Source organism: Lotus japonicus, chromosome 4, assembly GCF_012489685.1.
Source record: "Lotus japonicus ecotype B-129 chromosome 4, LjGifu_v1.2".
Classification (NCBI taxonomy): domain Eukaryota; kingdom Viridiplantae; phylum Streptophyta; class Magnoliopsida; order Fabales; family Fabaceae; genus Lotus; species Lotus japonicus.
Window position 1 is genome coordinate 80,379,537 of NC_080044.1, and position 20,115 is coordinate 80,399,651.

A 20,115-nucleotide genomic window follows, 5' to 3' on the forward strand; every position below is an offset into this window, starting at 1 on the left:
CTTCCATTATGCAGATTTATCATTGATTCACAGTTAATCCTACTCTTTAGTGTTAGCGAACATATCACTTTTTCACAGTCAACAAGTTCAGCCATGTAACAAGGATATTCACCAAAAACCATATGCGAAGTCAGGCAAAAATGGTGCCAGGTTTATAGCATGTTTGGATTAGTTTCTCAAACTCCCCTGGGGATGGAAAAATAACAGACGAAGCTTTACTTAGATAGGGCTTTGATTGGAATTATTTTTCTTAGTGATTGGAAAGGAGGGAGCCTGGGTATGTTACAAAAAGGGAAGGCAGATCAATTATAGAAGGGCTTCCAAACATGCATCGAAACTAGAAAGCGCATTTTAAGATTATTTTCCAAGTACTAAGAAAGAGACTCCATGACATACCTACATCTTTGCCATCATCATATTTCTTTGTCAATGCCTTACACCCCATCCCTCCTAAATCAAACTTCAGCACAATACAGCATATTTTTCATTATTCGTATAAATGTGTATAATGGTAACGTCCAGCATTCCAGCAAGATTTCTAAAGATCACCCATTTTCCAGGAGAAATGTGTTTCCATATCCTCATTGGTTTAGGATTAGATTACAACAAGGAAGCGAACTTGTGTCCTTAGCACATCATCTAAATGATGATGAACATGCAATACATTTAAAGGGAAAGAGGTTTTATGTTGTTATATTTATACAAACATGAAAGGATTACTGACACGAAGGATCTGGATTGAACTTCACTGATTCCTTCCAGATGAGCTCCTTGACCTGCTCTTCAGTGCATGTTGGTTGATCAAAATCAAAACTGAATGGCCTTGGGCAAACTGGCTCGTTATTGATGTTGTGAAGTGATGAAAGGTATGGGTGACTAAGTGCCTCTTCAACTGCAAATAAATGAAAATACTTCATAAATATGAAACAAAAAGAGAAGAAACTAAAAGAGAATCTGGGTATAAGGGAACCCTTATACCCGGAAGGGAACCCTTATACCCGGATTCTCTGTTACAGATGTTTACTGTTAGCTGGGTTGTTAGTTGGTTAAGCTGAGTTGGTTAGTTTGTTAAGCTGAGTTGGTTAGTTTGTTAGACGGTTGAGGTTAGTATAAAGGGTGTTAACTAATCAATTGTAATCATGTTGAATAGTGAATAAACTTTCTCTCCTTCTCTCTGGTTTCTTTCTCTTTCTCTCTTCATCTCTTCTTCTTCTTCAACCTTCTGTCCTATCATTGGTATCTAGAGCCCTAAGATTCACGGAACCGCCATGGCTGAAGCAACAAGGTTTCAGAGTTCGATTCGTGAAGCGGAGGAGCGAATCATGGCAGCGATGGATCCTTGCATCGCCCGCCACATGCGTGAACTGGAACTTCGGTTCGAGACGCAATTCAATGGTTTCCAGGAAGCTATGCGTGGAATTGGTTTGCAGGTCACCGACTTGGCTTCTGCACGACGTAGCAGAACACCAGGCGATGGAGATCACAGGATGCCAACTCGCCTCACGAGGTTGGATTTTCCGAAATTCAGCAAGGACGATGTCGATTCTTGGATCGCTAAGTGCGAGAGGTTTTTTGCGTTGGATGGCACTCCTGAAGGCGAGCGTGTCGCTGTTGCCAGTATCGCCATGGACGAGAGCTCGTTCAGGTGGTTTCAGGGATTGGAGCAAGGTACGGTGGGAAGAGTGACTTGGCCGGAGTTTGCGGCGGCGCTGCGAACACGATTTGGGGTTGAATTTGAGTCGCCGATGGAGGAGCTCAAACGATTGGTGCAACAGGGAAATCTTGAGGAATATCATGAAGCTTTTGACAATCTTGCATGTAGAACAGAGCTTTCTGAGTCGTTGAAGCTTCAGTGTTATCTTGGAGGCCTCAATCCTGAGCTATGTACTGGGGTGAAGATGTTTGGTCCTCGCACTCTGCTGGAAGCAATGAGAATTGCTAAATTGCAAGAGAGAAGTTTGGAATTGTTGCATAAGAAATCTAATTCAGTGACCAAAACCTACAGCAATTGGAGTGAAAGGAAGGGAGTAGCACCTGTAACAGTGGAGAAGAAGGCGATTGAGAGGAAAACTGTTAGGGAAAACAACCAGGAAGGTATTCTGGGCAAGCCAAATTACACATTCCAGAAGAAACTCACTCCTAAGGAGATGGATGAACATCGTACTCAGAATCTGTGCTTCTTTTGCCATGAAAAGTACACTCCAGGGCATGATTGTCCCCAAAGAAAGAAGTCTCAGGTCTTCTTTATGGCAGTAGATGGTCTTGAGTCAGAAGAGCTTTTGGAGGGGGTGGAACAAGAATCTCGACCTGAGGTAAATGTTCCTAAAGTCTCTCTTAATGCTTTGCATGGTGATTCAATTTCTTTAGATGCTTTGGATGGTGATTCAGAATATCCTATGATGAGATTGACTGGTTGGCTAGGCAAGAAGAGAATTTTTGTGTTGATAGATACAGGAAGTACACACAATTTTATTAACCAAAAATTATGCCATGAGGGGTTGAGCAAGATTAAGTGTTTGCAACCAGTAAAAATAACAGTGGCAGATGGGGGAATCATACAAGGCACTGGTTGGTGTGAGGGAATTTCATGGAAAATGCAGGGTTACACTTTTACTGATAATGCAATTGCTATTCCTCTAAGTAGTTGTGACCTCATTTTGGGTATGCAATGGCTTAGACAAAGGGGCAAAATATCATGGGATTTTACCAACTTGATTATGGAGTTTGCTATGGGAACAGAGATGGTCAGATTGCAGGCCATGGAGGAAAAAGAGAACAAGTTGGTCACTGCTGCCAAACTACACCATATGGTTGGGGAAGATAAGTTTAGCTTCCTACTACAGATTCTTCCTTGTTTTCAGGAAGTGGCTTGCTGCACCATCAAGGCCACTGAATCAGGGAATTCTGGACTATCTTCAGAAGGAGGGAATGAGGAGTTGCAGGCTCATAAAGAAGCAATTTTGCAGGACTACAGTGATGTGTTTGAGGAACCTGCTCAGCTGCCACCTTTTAGGGGCATTCATGATCATAAGATCATCCTTAAAGATGGGTCAAATCCTGTCTCTCTCAGGCCATATAGATATCCCCCTGCACAGAAAGATGTCATTGACAAAATGGTGAAGGAACTGCTGGAATCAGGGGTCATTCAGCCTAGCTCTTCTCCTTTTGCCTCACCAATTGTCTTGGTCAAAAAGAAGGATGGAAGTTGGAGAATGTGTGTAGATTACAGAAAACTTAATGACATGACTGTGAAGGCAAAGTTCCCAATCCCATTGGTGGAAGATTTATTGGATGAACTGGGTGGAGCTAAAATTTTTTCTAAGCTGGACCTAAGAGCTGGCTATCATCAATTGAGGATGAGGCCTGAGGATGTGGAAAAAACAGCTTTCCAAACACATTCAGGGCAATATGAGTATGTTGTTATGCCCTTTGGACTCACAAATGCTCCTTCAACGTTCCAAGGAGCTATGAATGCTATCTTTGCTCCATTTCTAAGAAAGAGTGTGCTCATATTTTTTGATGATATCTTAGTGTATAGTGCTACAGTTGAGGCTCATTTGCAGCATCTAAGAGAGGTGTTTGCTGTCCTTAGGAAGCATTCCTTTTATGTCAAAAGGAGCAAATGTGCTTTCTTTACTCCTGTGATTGAGTACTTAGGCCATTTTATTTCAGCTTCAGGGGTTTCTACAGATTCCACAAAGATCAAAGCTATTCAGGATTGGCCAGAACCTGTGACTATTAAGCAGCTGAGAGGGTTTTTAGGGCTTACAGGCTACTATAGAAGATTTATCAAAGGGTATAGCATTCTGGCTTCCCCATTGACAGATCTTTTGAGGAAAGATGGTTTCCATTGGTCAGCTGCAGCATCAGCAGCTTTTCTCCAGCTCAAAAATGCTTTGGTCCAAGCTCCTGTGCTTGCTATTCCAGATTTGCAGAAGCCTTTTACAGTGGAAACTGATGCTTCTAGTACTGGAATTGGTGCTGTTCTTCTACAGGACAAGCATCCCGTGGCCTTTATTAGTAAGGTCCTATCTCCCAGAAATAGACTCTTATCAGTTTATGATAGAGAGCTATTGGCTTTGGTCCATGCAGTTACTAAATGGCACCAGTATTTGGCTATTCAGCAGTTTACTATTCTTACTGATCAGCAAAGTTTGAAGTTTTTGTTGGAGCAGAGATTATCCACACCAGCTCAATACAGATGGGTCACTAAGTTGATGGGCTTGTCTTATGTGATTCAGTACAAAAGGGGTAAAGAGAATGTGGTGGCTGATGCTCTCTCTCGAGCTTCACATGGAGAGTTGTTCCAGCTCTCAGTTTCTTCCGTTTCCTCAGAATTATGGGGTTTACTCACTCAAGCTTATGCAGCTGATGAGGCTCTACAGCAGCTCATCTCTCAAGTCCTAGCCCAACCTCAACTGCATGCTCACTATTCTGTAGTGGATGGTTTCTTGTTTAGGAAACATAGGTTGATGATTCCTAATAATTCTCAAGTCAGAACATTGATTTTGGAATGGCTGCATTCTTCTCATCAGGGTGGGCACTCTGGTATAAGGGCTACTGTTGTTAGGATTAAGTCCTTATTTTTCTGGAAGGGACTCAGTAAGGATGTTGCTGATTTTATCCAAAAGTGTGAGACTTGTCTTCGGTGTAAGTATGAGAGAGTTGCTAGTCCAGGTTTACTTCAACCACTCCCCATACCTGCTGGCGTTTGGCAGAGCATTGCTATGGACTTTATTGACAAATTGCCTAAGTCTCATGGAAAGGATGCTATCTGGGTTGTCATTGATAGGTTGAGCAAGTATGCTCACTTCATTCCCCTCACTCATCCTTATACAGCTTCTACTTTGGCTGAGATTTTCATCAAAGAGGTTTATAGGCTTCATGGTGCTCCCTCCAACATTGTCAGTGATAGGGATCCTCTGTTTACCAGTACATTTTGGACTGCTTTCTTACAGCAGCTGGGCATTTCTCAAAGCCTCACCACTGCTTATCACCCACAATCTGATGGTCAGAGTGAGGTTCTGAATAGGTGTTTAGAACATTACCTTAGAGCCATGACTTGGCAAAGACCTAAGGAATGGGTCACCTGGTTGCCACTAGCTGAGTGGTGGTATAACACCACTTATCATTCAGCTATCCAGACTACTCCCTATGAGGTGGTGTATGGTCAGCCACCAGCAATCCATCTTCCTTATTGTCCTCAGAGCACTATTGTGGACGCGGTGGACAGGAGCTTTACAGCTAGGGAGCAAATGATTCAGAAGCTTCATGCCAATCTCATGAGGGCTCAAGCCAGAATGAAAATACAGGCTGACAAGCATAGAACAGATAGGGAATTTTCTGTGGGAGATTGGGTTTTGTTGAAACTCCAGCCTTATAGGCAGAGTTCCACTCAACACAGGGCTTCTGAAAAACTATCTCCACGATTTTTTGGACCCTATCAGGTGCTTCACCGTGTTGGCAAGGTTGCTTACACTCTGGCCCTTCCCCCTGAGTCCAAGATCCATCCTACATTCCATGTTTCTCTGCTGAAGCCATGCCCTTCACCGGCTATGCCACATGTACCACTTCCTTTAGAGTGGGGTAATTTGGATCAGCCAAAGGCTCCTTTTAAGATCCTCAAGAGACGAATGGTTCAGCGCAGGCACAAGGCAGTCACTGAGGTGCTGGTTCAGTGGCTAGGTGAAATGGAGGAAGAAGCTACTTGGGAGGTTCTGTATAACCTCAAACTGAAGTACCCTACATTTGATACTACTGTTGTTGTCCCTGAGAATTCTCGGGTTATTCCTTGAGGACAAGGAAATTGTTAAGGGGAGGGATATGTTACAGATGTTTACTGTTAGCTGGGTTGTTAGTTGGTTAAGCTGAGTTGGTTAGTTTGTTAAGCTGAGTTGGTTAGTTTGTTAGACGGTTGAGGTTAGTATAAAGGGTGTTAACTAATCAATTGTAATCATGTTGAATAGTGAATAAACTTTCTCTCCTTCTCTCTGGTTTCTTTCTCTTTCTCTCTTCATCTCTTCTTCTTCTTCAACCTTCTGTCCTATCATTCTCCTTTAGAAAGTTATAAATCTAGCCCTGAAACTCAAATTGTACAAGAATACCTGTGATGCGTTTGTTTGGATCAAAGATAAGCATCTTTTCTAACAGATCTAATGCCTCAGGCAACATGTTAGGGAATCTAGCTGAGAATTTTTGCTTCCGGTATTGTTGGAATTGTCTAAAGTATCTTCTAGCATTATCGCTTCGGAGAAATCCAAGGCTAGCATCGTCAGGTGACCCTATTAACTTTAATGCAAAAGGAAAACAGCGTGTAAAAATGGTGTTACAACTTCTATCCATCAGTTTACATGAAACCATAAAATCACCTTATAGCATTCCTCATATTCCTTTGACTATAACAACATAACATTGAAGATGGAACATGATATTATTGTACTTATGAGACCAATCAAACTCTGATTGGGACTGAAATACACAAGCAAAAACCGATAGTTGCTTATTACATCATAACCAAATCAAGATATCACAGGGAAGCTACCAATAAACTAATGCCATATATAGGTAACGCGATACACTAATTAGAAACTTAGCATGTTTCAGAAGATCATAACTTCGAATGAAAGCACCAAAACCATACCTCAGTTATAAGCCTTAATTGGTGAACATAGTCTTTCCCAGGAAACATGGGTTCTCTGGTCAAAATTTCACCAAATATGCATCCAACAGACCAAACATCAATTGCAGAGGTGTACTCAGAACAACTAAGAAGCAATTCCGGGGCTCTGTACCAACGTGTGACAACATACTCTGTCATGAAATCTGTTTCAGATGTTGTCCTTGCCAAACCAAAGTCTCCAATTTTAAGGTCACAGTTTGCATTCATCAGCAAGTTACTGGGCTTAAGATCACGGTGCAAAACATTAGCTGAGTGCACATATTTCAGCCCCCGTAGCAGCTGGTATAAGAAGTACTGCAAAAGTTTCATGAAACATCAATTTCATGCTTAATTTCCAGCTCAATTGAACAGTACAAATCAAAACTCAAATACTTCTTGAGTAGAATATATTTTGTGAGAAACTTGTCTTGTCATAATAAAGAAATCAGATTTATCTGTCTCACTATAGTACAAATATATAAAAAAAATTATTACTTAAATATAAAATATTTTCTCAATACCATTGACTTTGATAAATGTTCTGTACTGAATATGAATGTTAAACCGGCATATGATCAGTCCAGAGTTTATGATCTTAATCCAATATTAAAGCACCTTAATTTTTATGTTTTGACCAAAAACTGCCAAGAAAAGTAGTAAGGTTATACTTGAATCTATACTTTTTGCAACCAAAGATAGATATATAGTTATATTAGCAAACATATTCAAGACAGACATCATCCAGAAAAATTTAAAAGTCATGCAATTATGATCCAATAATATCATTTGAACCGAACCTGACAATGTTCCTCTCTAAGAGGTTGGTCAGAATGAATTATATGATGCAGATCAGTGTCCATCAATTCATAAACAATGTATACATCATTGAAGGTCTCCTTTTTGGGGGGCCGTATGATATCCTTGATGGCAATGATCTGTGAAAGATAATAGCATGTTTAGACAGAAAGGAAAGATTGTAGGAAACAAGAAATGAGTCCTTACATTTTCATGATCCATGTGACGAAGGAGCTTGATTTCTCTCAGTGTTCTCTTAGCATCAATGATATTGTCAAACGCGTTACCTATCTTCTTGATGGCAACTTGTTCATGTGTATCAGAATTCACAGCAGCACTAAAAAGAAAAATCATTCCCAACAAACTAACATCAAATTCATGAAGAGCAAAGACCAGAACTCCATGAAGATAAAACAGAAAACTTACCAGACAAAGCCATAAGCCCCTCTACCGATGGGGCGAATGGGAGGCACATACTTCGAGGACACCTCGAACAAGTTTCCATACACATTGTACTGTGCATATCTACCACCATGGGTGAGAACCCTCTTAATTTTAGCATCCCCTGCAGCAGAAGCAGAGGCAGCAGAACTTGATTCTTTTGTGGCCATGTTTGGTGTTCCAACTTGAATAGAAGGTCTTCTTCACCTTTCCAATCAAAATTACAAAACAAATGGTGAAGAATTGAACCAGAATCACAGTTAAAGATTGCATCTAGCTAAGCTAATATCTAAAAGCATTTCCCATGGTACTTGGTTAGAGGAAGGATACCAAACAGGTAATGCAATACTCTACCTTTGGTATATAATGACTATATAGCAAGTTTTAAAACCACCAAAAGTATAGCTAGAAAAATATAAAGATATTTATGTTTGTAGGACAAACTTTTGGGCAAGAGACAGTTAAAAATGTGGTTTTAGAACAACATATGAAAAAGGAAAAAAGTAGTTGTGAGATGATAAGTCTAATTCAATGACAATCAGAAATGGGGTTTTCTAGATCATGAGCTGGTACTTGGCCATTGATCATTGTACCTGTAAAAGCCAAAACTGTAACGTGAACTCTAAAGCATCGTTGCTTTTTGGATTTGTCACAAGATGTGTGCTTTTGCATCCCTGAACCTCTAGAACACTGCATGCTCATATCTCTTTTAGGTTAGTGCTCACCTAAAACCATGTTCCATTCTGAGTTCACGAATTGCATATGATATGATATGATGAGTTGCATATAAAACGTGTGGCTGGTTGGTGATTCACCACGTACTGCAGAACATCATGAGATGAAAAGAGAAAAGAAGAAAAAGGGGCTCATAAACTGAACATGAAGGAAGTGATCCTCAAAACTGAAGCTTACGAATTTCTTAGAGGTGTTCAGTGATTCTATTAAGGTAGGATGATTCTATTATGCAGGGTTCGTGGCTCAATGTGGAATTGTGGATACTCAAATGCAACTTTTGTTGGCAGAAACAAAGCCCTGCGTTTGACTCGTTTCATAGTAATCAGATGCAGCCAACCTTTCTGCAGAAAAACGTTTTGCTCCTGCAAAGTTTACTTGTCAAATGTATGTTGTTATTGCAATTTCCAATGATTCAGAGCATCAATTTTCGACGTTGAAGATGTAAACATTATTTGAATCTATTATGCCAATGTGTGTACTTTTAATGCTAAATGGCGGTGAGGCCTAAGAGATGTTACAGCAGGACAAGATTCTAAAGGTGATGAGGAAGAGTTTGGTGAAGAAAGGCATTGAGATGTTCTTCGAGAATGGAGAGAACAATCTTCGAGAATGGAGAGAGTAAGACAACAACAAATTATATGACACATTCTCCAAATGCAGATATCCACCTTTATTAAGTACTCTAGTGCCGTTAGTTAAAAAACTAGTAATAAAGGCAAGATATACTTCTGCTATATTTTTTGGTCTTGATCATGTTATCTCCATAGTCCGAGATTAATTTTTCTCCCTGAGGCCAGCGATGTGGTAGGTTAGTTTTTTTCATTCACAAAACTTGAAAATTAAACCTCCAAACAGACATACTTTTGCTACATTCATATAGTTCTTACAATTTCATTTAATTAAAACAAATAATTTTTTTCATTTAATTAAAACAAATAAATTTGAACCAAGAGGCCAGAGAAAGAATATTGATCATAAGGCATTTAAGAGAAGAATCTTCTAAAAAGTGATTTAAAAATTAACTGGTTATATGTAAAGAAAAATTGTGATAATAGAGCTGCAGAGTTAAACAGGCCAATTGAAATCCTTATGCTGCAAAACACACAAAATAAAAGATATGATTAGGAAAAAAATGGTGGAAATGGAATGAAAAAGAAAATGATGTGTAATACAATAAGAAACCAAATTCACCCACTGAAACTACTGAAAACATACAACCCTCCATATCTCCCCACTAAGACTACTAAAAACATCATACAATCCTCCTTATATCATTTGAGCCCGAATAATATATAAACCCCATCATTTGTCCTAGATGCAAAGCAGCAAGCAAACTTTCTAACTTAAACACTAATGAAACAAGTTCTCTAACATCCAATCTACCTCTTCATACAAGTATACAACCTTTATCCTAAAAAGAGAGGTGTTTGATGCAGAATTGTGAACGCAAGACTGATTGTGAGATAATCCTGGCAGGATTACTTTTTTCCTGAATGGAAAAGACACTATCACACTACATTATGGCTGTTTGAAAGGTTTATCGAGTAACCATGTTTTTTCTATGATGATCATTGAGCATTAACGACTTCACTTTATTCCAAGCTCGACAACAATTCCAACAAGTGAAATCAGAACAAAAGTAATTGCTCAAATTTTGCACACAGAAAAATATGAGTAGCAGAAACATTCAAAATTCAAAATCTTCATTAATAATAAAAATATAAAGTGCCATGTTCGATAAAACAATTTTCTGGCGGGGGAGTCTATCATTGACTACAACGACAAGCCAATCTAGTTAACAAAACTAGGCCAAAACAAAGCAGAAACCATTATGCTTAAGCATCATTTGAGCTGGTTGGTGCTCCAAAGCCACCTGATCCACGGCCAAAGCCAGGCCTTCCACCAGGACCCTGCAAAATGCAAACCAATTTAGGAAAACTTAAAAAGATGGAGGGGCACTTGATCTAAAGTAAAGGGACAATACTTTGTACATGATAGGAACTAGTTCCTACCAAATTGAATAGAGCACATGCAAACATAGTAGTGAACATTTAGGATACATTGATCATTATAACAAAAGTCTTTTCCTATTAAGAAAAGCCAGTTTCAAAAAGATCGAAGACTCCATTGTGCTCAGTATAAAAACAAGTTTACAAATTGGGTACTTCTAGTTCTAGACATAACTAAAGGATCAAAATGAACATAATTGGATTAGTCTTGTCCAAATAATCCAAGTTAACTTGCAAGCTGAAAACTCAAATGATCCATGAGCAAATCCGCAGGAAAGCCTAGAACTAGCAGCAGTTGATAGGATATAATGTTTGATACAAAACTAAGAGATAGATATCATAATTTCCTCACATTAGGCTTAGTACTAGACTTTTCACAATCAATAAAAGTCGCCCATAACTGGGAACTGCAAATTGTAAACCAGTAAACAAAATATAAATCATTTCTTCCCTCATACTATATGCACACATCATTCTAACCTAATTGATTCTAATCTAACACAAGTTAACTAACAAGTAACAAATATAATGAAAACTAGGCTTCCTTTATACTCTAAACACACAACATTCTAACCTCATTGAATTGAACCTAATCTAACACAAGCTAGCAAACAAATATAACAAAAACCAGGCCACAAACAGTTTACAAACACAATTATAGTAAACATGAAACACAAAGAGAAGCAGTAAGATTACCCCAAAAGAAGGTCTGTAGTCAGCAGGAGCTCCTCCCTTGTCACCTCCAAGGTCACCACCTCGGGGACCTCCACGGTACCCATCACGGTCACCACCGAACCTACGTTCTCCTTCAAAGCGTGGTGGACCCCTGTTTCAAATCAGCCAAATTCCAATCAGCCACAGAATCACACACACAAAAACACACAACACAATCTGAAAAAAGAGAAATGAAAAATCACCTAGGGCGATCACCCTGTGGACCACCGAATGGTCTACCAGGTGGCTTAGCCTGTTTCTTCAAGGTAGCAGGCACAATTTCAGATGGGAGATTCAAATAGGTTCTGAGAAACTCAATGCCATCATTGGTGAGGAACCAGTAATAGTGCATCCAAGCAAAGGTTTCCCTGACATACTCCTTAGACTTGAAGCTCTGCATGAGCTTAATCACCTGCAGATTCGGCACATCAATGTCTGGGTGCTTCGCCAAGTTGTAGTCCTTCTTCGCAAAGCAAACTCCCTCTAAACAACACAAATCGAAACACATCAGAAATCTAGAGATTATGAAACACGACGACGCAATCACAATGATGATGAATCGTAACCTTGAAAGAGGTACTTGCAGATCTCTTTACGGTTCTTCTCCGAAATGATCTGAACAAAATGAAAACGCACATGAATCCCGGAAATCGAAAACAATGGAGAAATTCGAGAACGTACCATGGTTGCGAGGTGCGGCGCCGGCGATGGAGGTGACGAGCTTCACACTGCAATTGCTATTGCTATAAACCCTAAAACTGCTATCGGTTTTATATAAGAACTCGTTTATATATGTTTCTTTTTTCATGTCTCTGGTTTTATTCCTAATAGGCCTGTGTGGTCTGTACCAAAAAAAGGCCTATGGACTCTAGGCCCATAGCTTCAGCCTTTGTAAACATGTTTTTGCTTCTTTAAAATATAGAAAATATGGGTTTTAGTCTTGAAAATATATTTTTGAATTTTTTAGAAAACTATTTCTTTCTTTTTAATCATTGAAAAATAAAGATAGCTATCTACTTTAGTCATTATCATTAAGTTTTGCTTACTAGACTCACAGAATGATGACTCACTCTTCATACTTAGTGTTTTATCTGATTTAAAATAGTGCGACTCGTCAATTTACACAACTCAGTGTCCTCTAGGCTTAGCGCATGAGAAACGCATGTGAGTCACATAAGCAAAACTTAGTGACAATGACTGAGTTCTGTATATGGGTGAATCCAAAATCTTGACAAACCGCAAGTGGCAAAAGATACTTTTTCCGCCACAAACCAGTTGACAAAAACACTAACCTAGGTTAGGCATTATTCCCAAGGACATGTTAGTTAATTGGTCAAGCTAATCCTTACCATTCATCCCAAAATTTTAGGAGATATGTCGAAGATCGAAGATTGCACCACTCGCGAGCAGGAGACGACGTAGACTTATCCCCAACACTTCTGATCTCCAAACTCAAGCAAACAAGTGACGTATATAAAATTAGAACCTCTTTAGGTTTTCTTTGTCCAAAAAAATAACGAAGATATGTCTTCACACCATGATTCATTACCTCTATGTTTGTACGCGACTTCTAGGTGGTAGGCTATGCTAAGACGCAACTTAGTACTCTGAACCCAAAAGAGTTCTCGCCAAAAGGACTAAAGAAAAGCTTGTTGTGGTCGGAGACAACAAAAAGTGGGACACCGTCGAGATTGCACACCTCTATGGAGAAACAAGAAGTCAGGGTCGGAATCATGAAAGTTGTTGGGCAAGCATACAAAATGACTAGTTAGAAAGGTCACTGCAACACTTTTCGATTTTAACAACACTGGTTTATGCAACGGGGAAAAAATATTTTCTAAAAATGCATTAGGAACCAGCTCGTGCCTGTTGCCATAAAAGATTCGTTTTAGACAATACATTATTCACAAGACTAAATAAGTGTTGTAGAGTAATAGGGACCCGTTATTACGTGATAATTGTTGTTTTTCTCTACACAATAGGTTATATTTTCTTAGTGTTACTAAAGAGTATGGAAAACTGTTACCAAATGGAATAGGTAACGCTGAAATATGAGCCCGTCGAAAATTGTTGCATGAAGTTTGGGACACTTTTTTCATTTCAATGGCTAGACTTTTGAGTTATTGTGAAAAATAAAAAATCTTATAGTGGGTGGTCCAAGATGACCAATATGACGTTGTGGACGTGAGATAGTCGTAGACCCTATCCTGTGATAAAGTCTAAAGAGGGATAACTCTTGAGAAAGATAACTCTTTCGTTTTAGAAATACTATATTTATTTATCTCTTCTCATCCACTCTCTTCACATTTTCTCCATTAACATTCTCTCTTCTACAACCAAATACATACTTAGAGAGTCCAAAACTCTAAGTTCACATTTTCTTAAAAAAATTAAGCAAATGTGATAATTTTTTAATAAAAGCACGACATTTTGGTGAAAAGGTTTAAATGGCTTGAAACCTTTCTCTCACTTTTGCATTTGATACCTGGAAATTGGGGGACATGCATGTGATTTGGGAATTGTGCTTTTTTCTCTTTTAGTCTCCATGCGACAGCTGCAGGTTGCTTGTATAAAAAGGCATGGAAATGTAGAGGGCGAAAGTCCATTAATGTCATCATTCAAAAACCATCACTTACGCAGAACACAGTCACTATACATGTTGCAAATGTTTTATTCCTTTTTGTACACCAAACACCAAGCACCATTTTATTGATTCAATAAAAAAATTTGAGAACAACCCTCTCAACTAGAGCATCATCATAAATAATTAAGGATGAAATTCAAAACTATATGTAGCAAATTTGAGATGCTTTATGTATCCTAAAAATCAAAATAAATAGCAAACCCATGCATTATTCCAAATCCACCACGTGTATACAGTGAGCAAATTGAAGATTCTTTACATATCTTCAAAATCAAACATTGCTAGCTGCCAGTAGCTAGTAGCAATCACCTTTATTTTTCTTTCCTCTTCCATGTTTAAACACCCAATATATAATTACCTTCACTCTTTTTACAATCTTTACAAATCAGCAATCAAATTAAAGGGGAAAGGAAAATCAAAAGGAGAAAAAGGAGAATCTCTCTGCAAGTTTCAGAAAGCCTGGACCATTGATGAAATTTTGTCTTCCTAGTTAGAGAGGTCACAAGAAGGAAATAGATTATAAAGAGTAGGGGACAGTCTTCACAATCATTGAAATCTCACAAAGAAGAAGGAAAAGGAGAAAGTGTTGTGTTTGTAATTGTTCCCATATTTGATGAATTTGGTGCTAGTTCTCCCCCACCAAAATGTCCTTCAACATTGTCCCAGAAAAGAAAGTTAGGACATTGTTGTTGCTGGGTTTCCACCCACTCATTCAAATGCAATCCTTGTCTCTGAAAACACTCTAGAGTTATATCTCCTTCCTCTTCCATGTTCTCTATCAAAGGTGGAAGATAATTAGTGTTGTCCAAGCCCACAGCCATAGTGAAAGTTGTTGATGGAGGTGGAAGTGCATGAACTTGCAATTGATGATGGTTGCTCAAGTTCCATGATGTTTCAGCATCTTGAATCAAGTGTTCTGAGACTCTCACATTATTAATATTGCTGTCTGTTGTTGTTACTGTCACATGATCTAGTGAAGTAGGCTCAAACATGAACAAGGGGCATGTGGAGGAAAACAAGGTTGTTTCTTGTTGAATTAATGGTGGCTTATTTGATGTTAAGTTTTCTTGGTTGGCTAGGTGATGATCTAGGTTATTGGAATTATAATTGAACTGGGAGTGATCCACATTATTTTGTACAATGTTGGTGGTTGAAGACACTGATGATGAATGCTTTCTAATTTTCTTTTTGATCCAAGAATTCCAGTAGTTCTTTATTTCATTGTCAGTTCTTCCAGGCAAGTGGCTTGCAATGTGAGCCCATCTGCATTTTCCCCATATCCAAGAATTAACAATATATGTAAGTAAAAATGTATAGCCCATAGTTTAAATGATAATTAAGCAATTAATTAACTTAACTATCCGATGCTTAATTTGCAGAGGTTATCTTGAGACATATTACCAAGAAATAAAGAATAGGACACAGTTGATTGCTCCTTTCAGGTATGTAGTACTTAGTTAGATACTAGTTGGTTATGATCACTGATCAGCTCTAATTAGAAATGAGGGATTTATCCAATACTGTCTATATACACATTTTTATAAGCTGCTCTATGAATTCCGATTTTTTATCACAGTTAAATCTTGTATGGAATGCAATCTTGTTCGAGCTATGAATTTTCACTGCGAACTCTCCTAATTAACCAGGATTTTTTCCATTCAGTATTCTCCATTGAATGAGAGACATCACTTGATCGGAATCAAACATGTCACTTTAAACAACTAAGCTAGTAATTAGTGCAACTACTCATTGGTGCTCTAAGTCCTATATTGATTCAATGAATACAGAAATACAATCACCAACTCCACTAATTAAATTTAGGCAGGCTGTTATACCACCGGAATAGTAAAATGCACATGTAAGATCGACACTAGCAGAAAATGTAAGAAGAGCAAACAAATTAAGGATGATCAGTTGAATAACTGATTAGTTATAATTCAAAATCAATCTTCGCAAGGGCTAAGAATTTGCAGCCGAGAGCTGCAGAGAATTTGATTGCATAGGATATATGTACCTGTTGCCTACGACGCCATGGAGGCTAATAATTAACTTCTCCTCCTCTGGTGTAAACCTGCCTCTTCTAATGTCAGGTCTCAAATAATTAATCCATCTCAAGCGACAACTCTTCCCACACCTTTGAAGCCCTGAAATCATAAATATCAGGAAAAAAATTAGTTAGAATTGTGATGAAATAATCATTATAAAGAAGAAGAAGAAGAAGTAGAATGGAATTAATTACCAGCTTTCTCAGGAACTTCACTCCAACAACCATAGCCATGAGTGGTGATGTATCTGATGAGTTTCTCATCTTCCTCAGGGGACCAAAGCCCTCTCTTAACCTTCTGTTGATTGCAGCAAGAATGGTGTCCCATACCGATCGATCACGGATCTCTATTCTCTCTAGGCTTCTTGTTGCTATGTCTAAGGTCTTCTTCTTCTCTTTTATTTTTTTGGTATTTTACCCAAAGTGGCTAGACTCAGATAGTTAAGTCCCTCTCTCTAACTCTTCCCAGCTCCTTTAAAAGTACAATCACACTGGCCGACATGTATATTAAGAACCTCTTGGGGGCCATGCAAGAGGACCCACATCTCCATCTAACCCTAAAATGACATTCCATCAACTTAACTCTAAACTAGCTAAATAGTTATATATTAGTGTGTAACCATTTTTCTACGTACAATATTACATGTGAACGATCCAGGTATTACACAATTACGTAACCAAACGTATCACCAAAGCCCCTACATGGATCTCCTCAAAGTCACAAAGTAAGAAAAGGGAAGAAAAGGAGAGACCAAAAGCATTTATATTTTGTTCATGCACCTTCTTCTCATTCAGCATCGTTATGACAACAGGACCAAGTGGATTATGTTCCTGAAAATGACAAGGGAGTAGGTTTTGGATTGTAATCCATACAGAAGTTTATTTTTGAAATTGAACATTCAAAAACTATATCAGCATTTCACATACAACACTAATTTATATATTTTTTTATAACTTATACAAAAGACAACAATATTTAGGCGTCCTAAGAAGCAAAAGAGAGGGCGGCCCTCTCAGTCAAGGGTGGTGGTTCCCTCCGATGGTGCTGGACCTTTGCCTTTGTCGGAGGGGGAGAATGGTTTGTTTGGCGTTCCTATCTCTGTATAGGTGTCAGAGCCTGGATTCTCAAATGCGGATTATGCTAGAGGGTATTTTACTAGATTAAAAAAGGTATATATGGCTTCTTGGGAAAGTTTTGGGTCTTGAGTGCTCAAGCAGCGATCTCCAAGCTAGCTTCGCGGGTTGAGGAAGAACTTAGGGTGATGTTCTCGAATTCTTAGGGAGTCATCTTTAATTTAGTGCAGTTTTTATGGATTATTTTTGGGTTGGGGTCTGTCTTGGGTATTGCTTTGGTGATATTTTGTTCTTCTTCTTCGTAAAGATTTTGGGCCCCTCTTTTTATTTGGGTTGCCCTCCTTCTTGTCTTTTGTTTAGACATTAAAGTTTTTCATAATAATATAAAATCATTTTATTTTAAAAAAATTCATGTGTAAAAACTGATCCATCATCAATTAACCATGGCTTTACTAAGTAGCATATATTATTTACAGCGGGCTCTCTAGCATCCACCACTTAGGTGAATGGAGGTAAATTCTACTACTAAAACGAATTAGTTACGAGAATAGAAAATTTGTAATTAATTGGTAGTTAATTTTCAGACAATTACTTTATTGTTCTTTTTAAATATATAATGTTCCACTTGACAATGTCATGTTACATGAGATTATTCAAATATGTATTCCATGAAATATATATTTGAATTATTTGATCATTTAAAATTACAGCATACCTTAAATTAATTTATTTTTTCATTCACTTTACAAGTAAGTTCATTTAAATATTCACTATAGTTGTCATTTTATATATGATGCCTTTAAAGAAAATGTATTTGGGTTTTTACTTTCCACGACAAAGAAAGGGATAACTGTACGGCAACATTAAACTTCTTAAATAAGATGAATCGGATTTTTTTTCAGTCATTTATATATTTGAAAATGAAGACTTTAAATCAGTTTTTCTTGATGCCTACTTATGTAATCTTGGTTAACCAAACTGTTCACCATTTGAATTCAGGATGTCATCTTTAAATTCAATTATTATTAGCTTTCCAATAAGAGTTTGTTTAGTATGTTATATTGTATAAAATGTAATATTTTAGTATTAGATTTGATCCAAAATTGTCTAATAAAATTTTAATATTATACAATATTTGGTTATATATTGTATAACTTATCATATCACTTAAACTAATATAATCTCATATCTTTGTAAAATATTAAATATAATAAACAATATACAAATAAGGATATATTGGTGTTAGCGGGTGGTGGAGACGTAGGTGATAGGTGTGGCGACGGAGGAGGTGGTGGCAACAACAATAGTGGTGCTGATGGCGGTGATGAAGGGCGATGATTGTGGCTATGACGATAAAGGTGGCAGTGGTAATGTTGAGTGGTGACGATGTGGAGGAAAGTGATTGTGGCAATGGTGGTGATGAAGGGTCGTGGTAGTGGTCGTGGAGGCGTGATGGAGATAGCAATAGCGATAGCGGTAGAAGGTAGTGGTGTTGGTGGAGGGTGGTGGATGCATGTTGGTAGAGAGTAATGTGGTGGTGACAATGTTGTAGGGCGTTAGTGGAAGTAGTGGTTGTGGTTGTTCGGATGGTGGTGATGGTGTTGAAAGGTGATAGTGATGATGATGTGGTTTTTCATCGTGAGTTTTTTTTAGTAAATCGGAAATATAAGTCGTGAGTTTGAAGTCCAGGAAAATGTCAGCTACATTTTAATTTTTCATGTTCGTTGCTTTAATGACGTAAGCAAAATTTATTAGTTTGGCGTGACTGTGTCTTAATTTAGTTAAGTAGGAATAATAATTTATTAATGTTTTAGGGATAACGTCTATAAGTAACACCAATGACGTCAACTAACGTTATTGTCAATAAGATTAGATAAGATTTTATATTTTTATTATGAGAAAAAGTTTGATGCTCTGATGGTGTAAAGTTTTTTATACCGTCAACTAATCAGATTTTAAGGACGTGTCACGTCAATTAATGAAATTAAATAAAATGAGAGATTTTTTCACATCCTTGAAATCTGATTGGTTGACGGTGTAAAAAAACTTTACACCGTCGGTGCATAGAAATTAAACTCTTTTATTATTTGGTAATTCTAATTTATTCTTTGAAAAGTTACCATCAAAACTACATATATAATGTTAGATTTAAGTACTAATAATTTGATTAATATATCAAGTATAAATTTTCGACAAATATAAATCATCAAAATCGATGCTACATTTGTGCCTATGAGATGGGTCGAACCCAACCCAACTTAGCAAGGATCCACACAAACACTAAGTTGGTCGATGAAATTAGCACCAGTGTTGAATCGTTGTTAATTAATATTGAGGTATGCTAAGTTAACCAATGACTTTAACGTCTATAGCAATTGATGGTAGGTAGTGTCGACAAAATCGACGCTACCGTTAGGTTGATTTATTTTTCATTTGACGCTTTGCGTTGGTTAATTAAGGTTGACCCTAATTTTTTTTCTTGTTGCTAAAACTAGCATTTCTTGTAGTAGTGAATAATGAGTTAGAATTTCATAATATATTTCTTTATTTTTGTAAATAATGCTACATTTGTGCCAATGAGATGGGTCGAACCCAACCCAACTTAGCAAGAATCCACACAAACACTAAGATGGTCGATGAAATTAGCACCAGTGTTGAATCGTTGTTAATTAATATTGAGGTATGCTAAGTTAACTGATGACTTTAACGTCTATAACAATCGATGGTAGGTAGTGTCGACAAAATCGACGCTACCGTTAGGTTGATTTATTTTTCATTTGACGCTTTGCGTCGGTTAGTTAAGGTCGACCCTAATTTTTTTTCTTGTTGTTAAAACTAGCATTTCTTGTAGTAGTGAATAATGAGTTAGAATTTCATAATATATTTCTTTATTTTTGTAAATAATGCTAGTAGGGTAATTAATTACCCTCATAGATGATTTAACCGCCTTATGGGGATATATCCTCCAAAAGGCGACGCTACCATTAGGTTAATTAATTTT

General features: G+C 37.7%; 2 protein-coding genes across 3 annotated transcripts; both read right to left on the reverse strand.

Annotated features, from left to right (window-relative positions):
• Positions 1 to 461: 461 nt before the first annotated feature.
• Positions 462 to 8,337, reverse strand: LOC130710599 (mitogen-activated protein kinase homolog MMK2-like). 2 transcript variants are annotated; one of them, XM_057559926.1, is made up of 7 exons: positions 8,249 to 8,337; positions 7,880 to 8,101; positions 7,661 to 7,790; positions 7,456 to 7,593; positions 6,641 to 6,973; positions 6,105 to 6,288; positions 462 to 892 (listed from the first exon to the last, which is right to left on the reverse strand). In XM_057559926.1, the coding sequence occupies exons 2-7, from the start codon at positions 8,062 to 8,064 to the stop codon at positions 717 to 719; spliced, it is 1,146 nt and encodes a 381-aa protein (XP_057415909.1). In that variant the 5' UTR covers positions 8,065 to 8,101; positions 8,249 to 8,337; the 3' UTR covers positions 462 to 716. The 2 variants fall into 2 exon arrangements, with proteins under 2 accessions (XP_057415909.1, XP_057415910.1); XM_057559927.1 differs by lacking the exons at positions 6,105 to 6,288; positions 8,249 to 8,337 and having other exon boundaries at positions 7,880 to 8,240.
• A 1,978-nt stretch (positions 8,338 to 10,315) lies between these two features.
• LOC130713442 (transcription factor MYB96-like) lies at positions 10,316 to 16,440 on the reverse strand. Its single transcript, XM_057563208.1, has 8 exons — positions 16,236 to 16,440; positions 16,011 to 16,140; positions 14,558 to 15,259; positions 12,034 to 12,073; positions 11,919 to 11,967; positions 11,556 to 11,835; positions 11,335 to 11,464; positions 10,316 to 10,539 (listed from the first exon to the last, which is right to left on the reverse strand). The coding sequence occupies exons 1-8, from the start codon at positions 16,366 to 16,368 to the stop codon at positions 10,465 to 10,467; spliced, it is 1,539 nt and encodes a 512-aa protein (XP_057419191.1). The 5' UTR covers positions 16,369 to 16,440; the 3' UTR covers positions 10,316 to 10,464.
• Between the last annotated feature and the right edge of the window lie 3,675 nt (positions 16,441 to 20,115).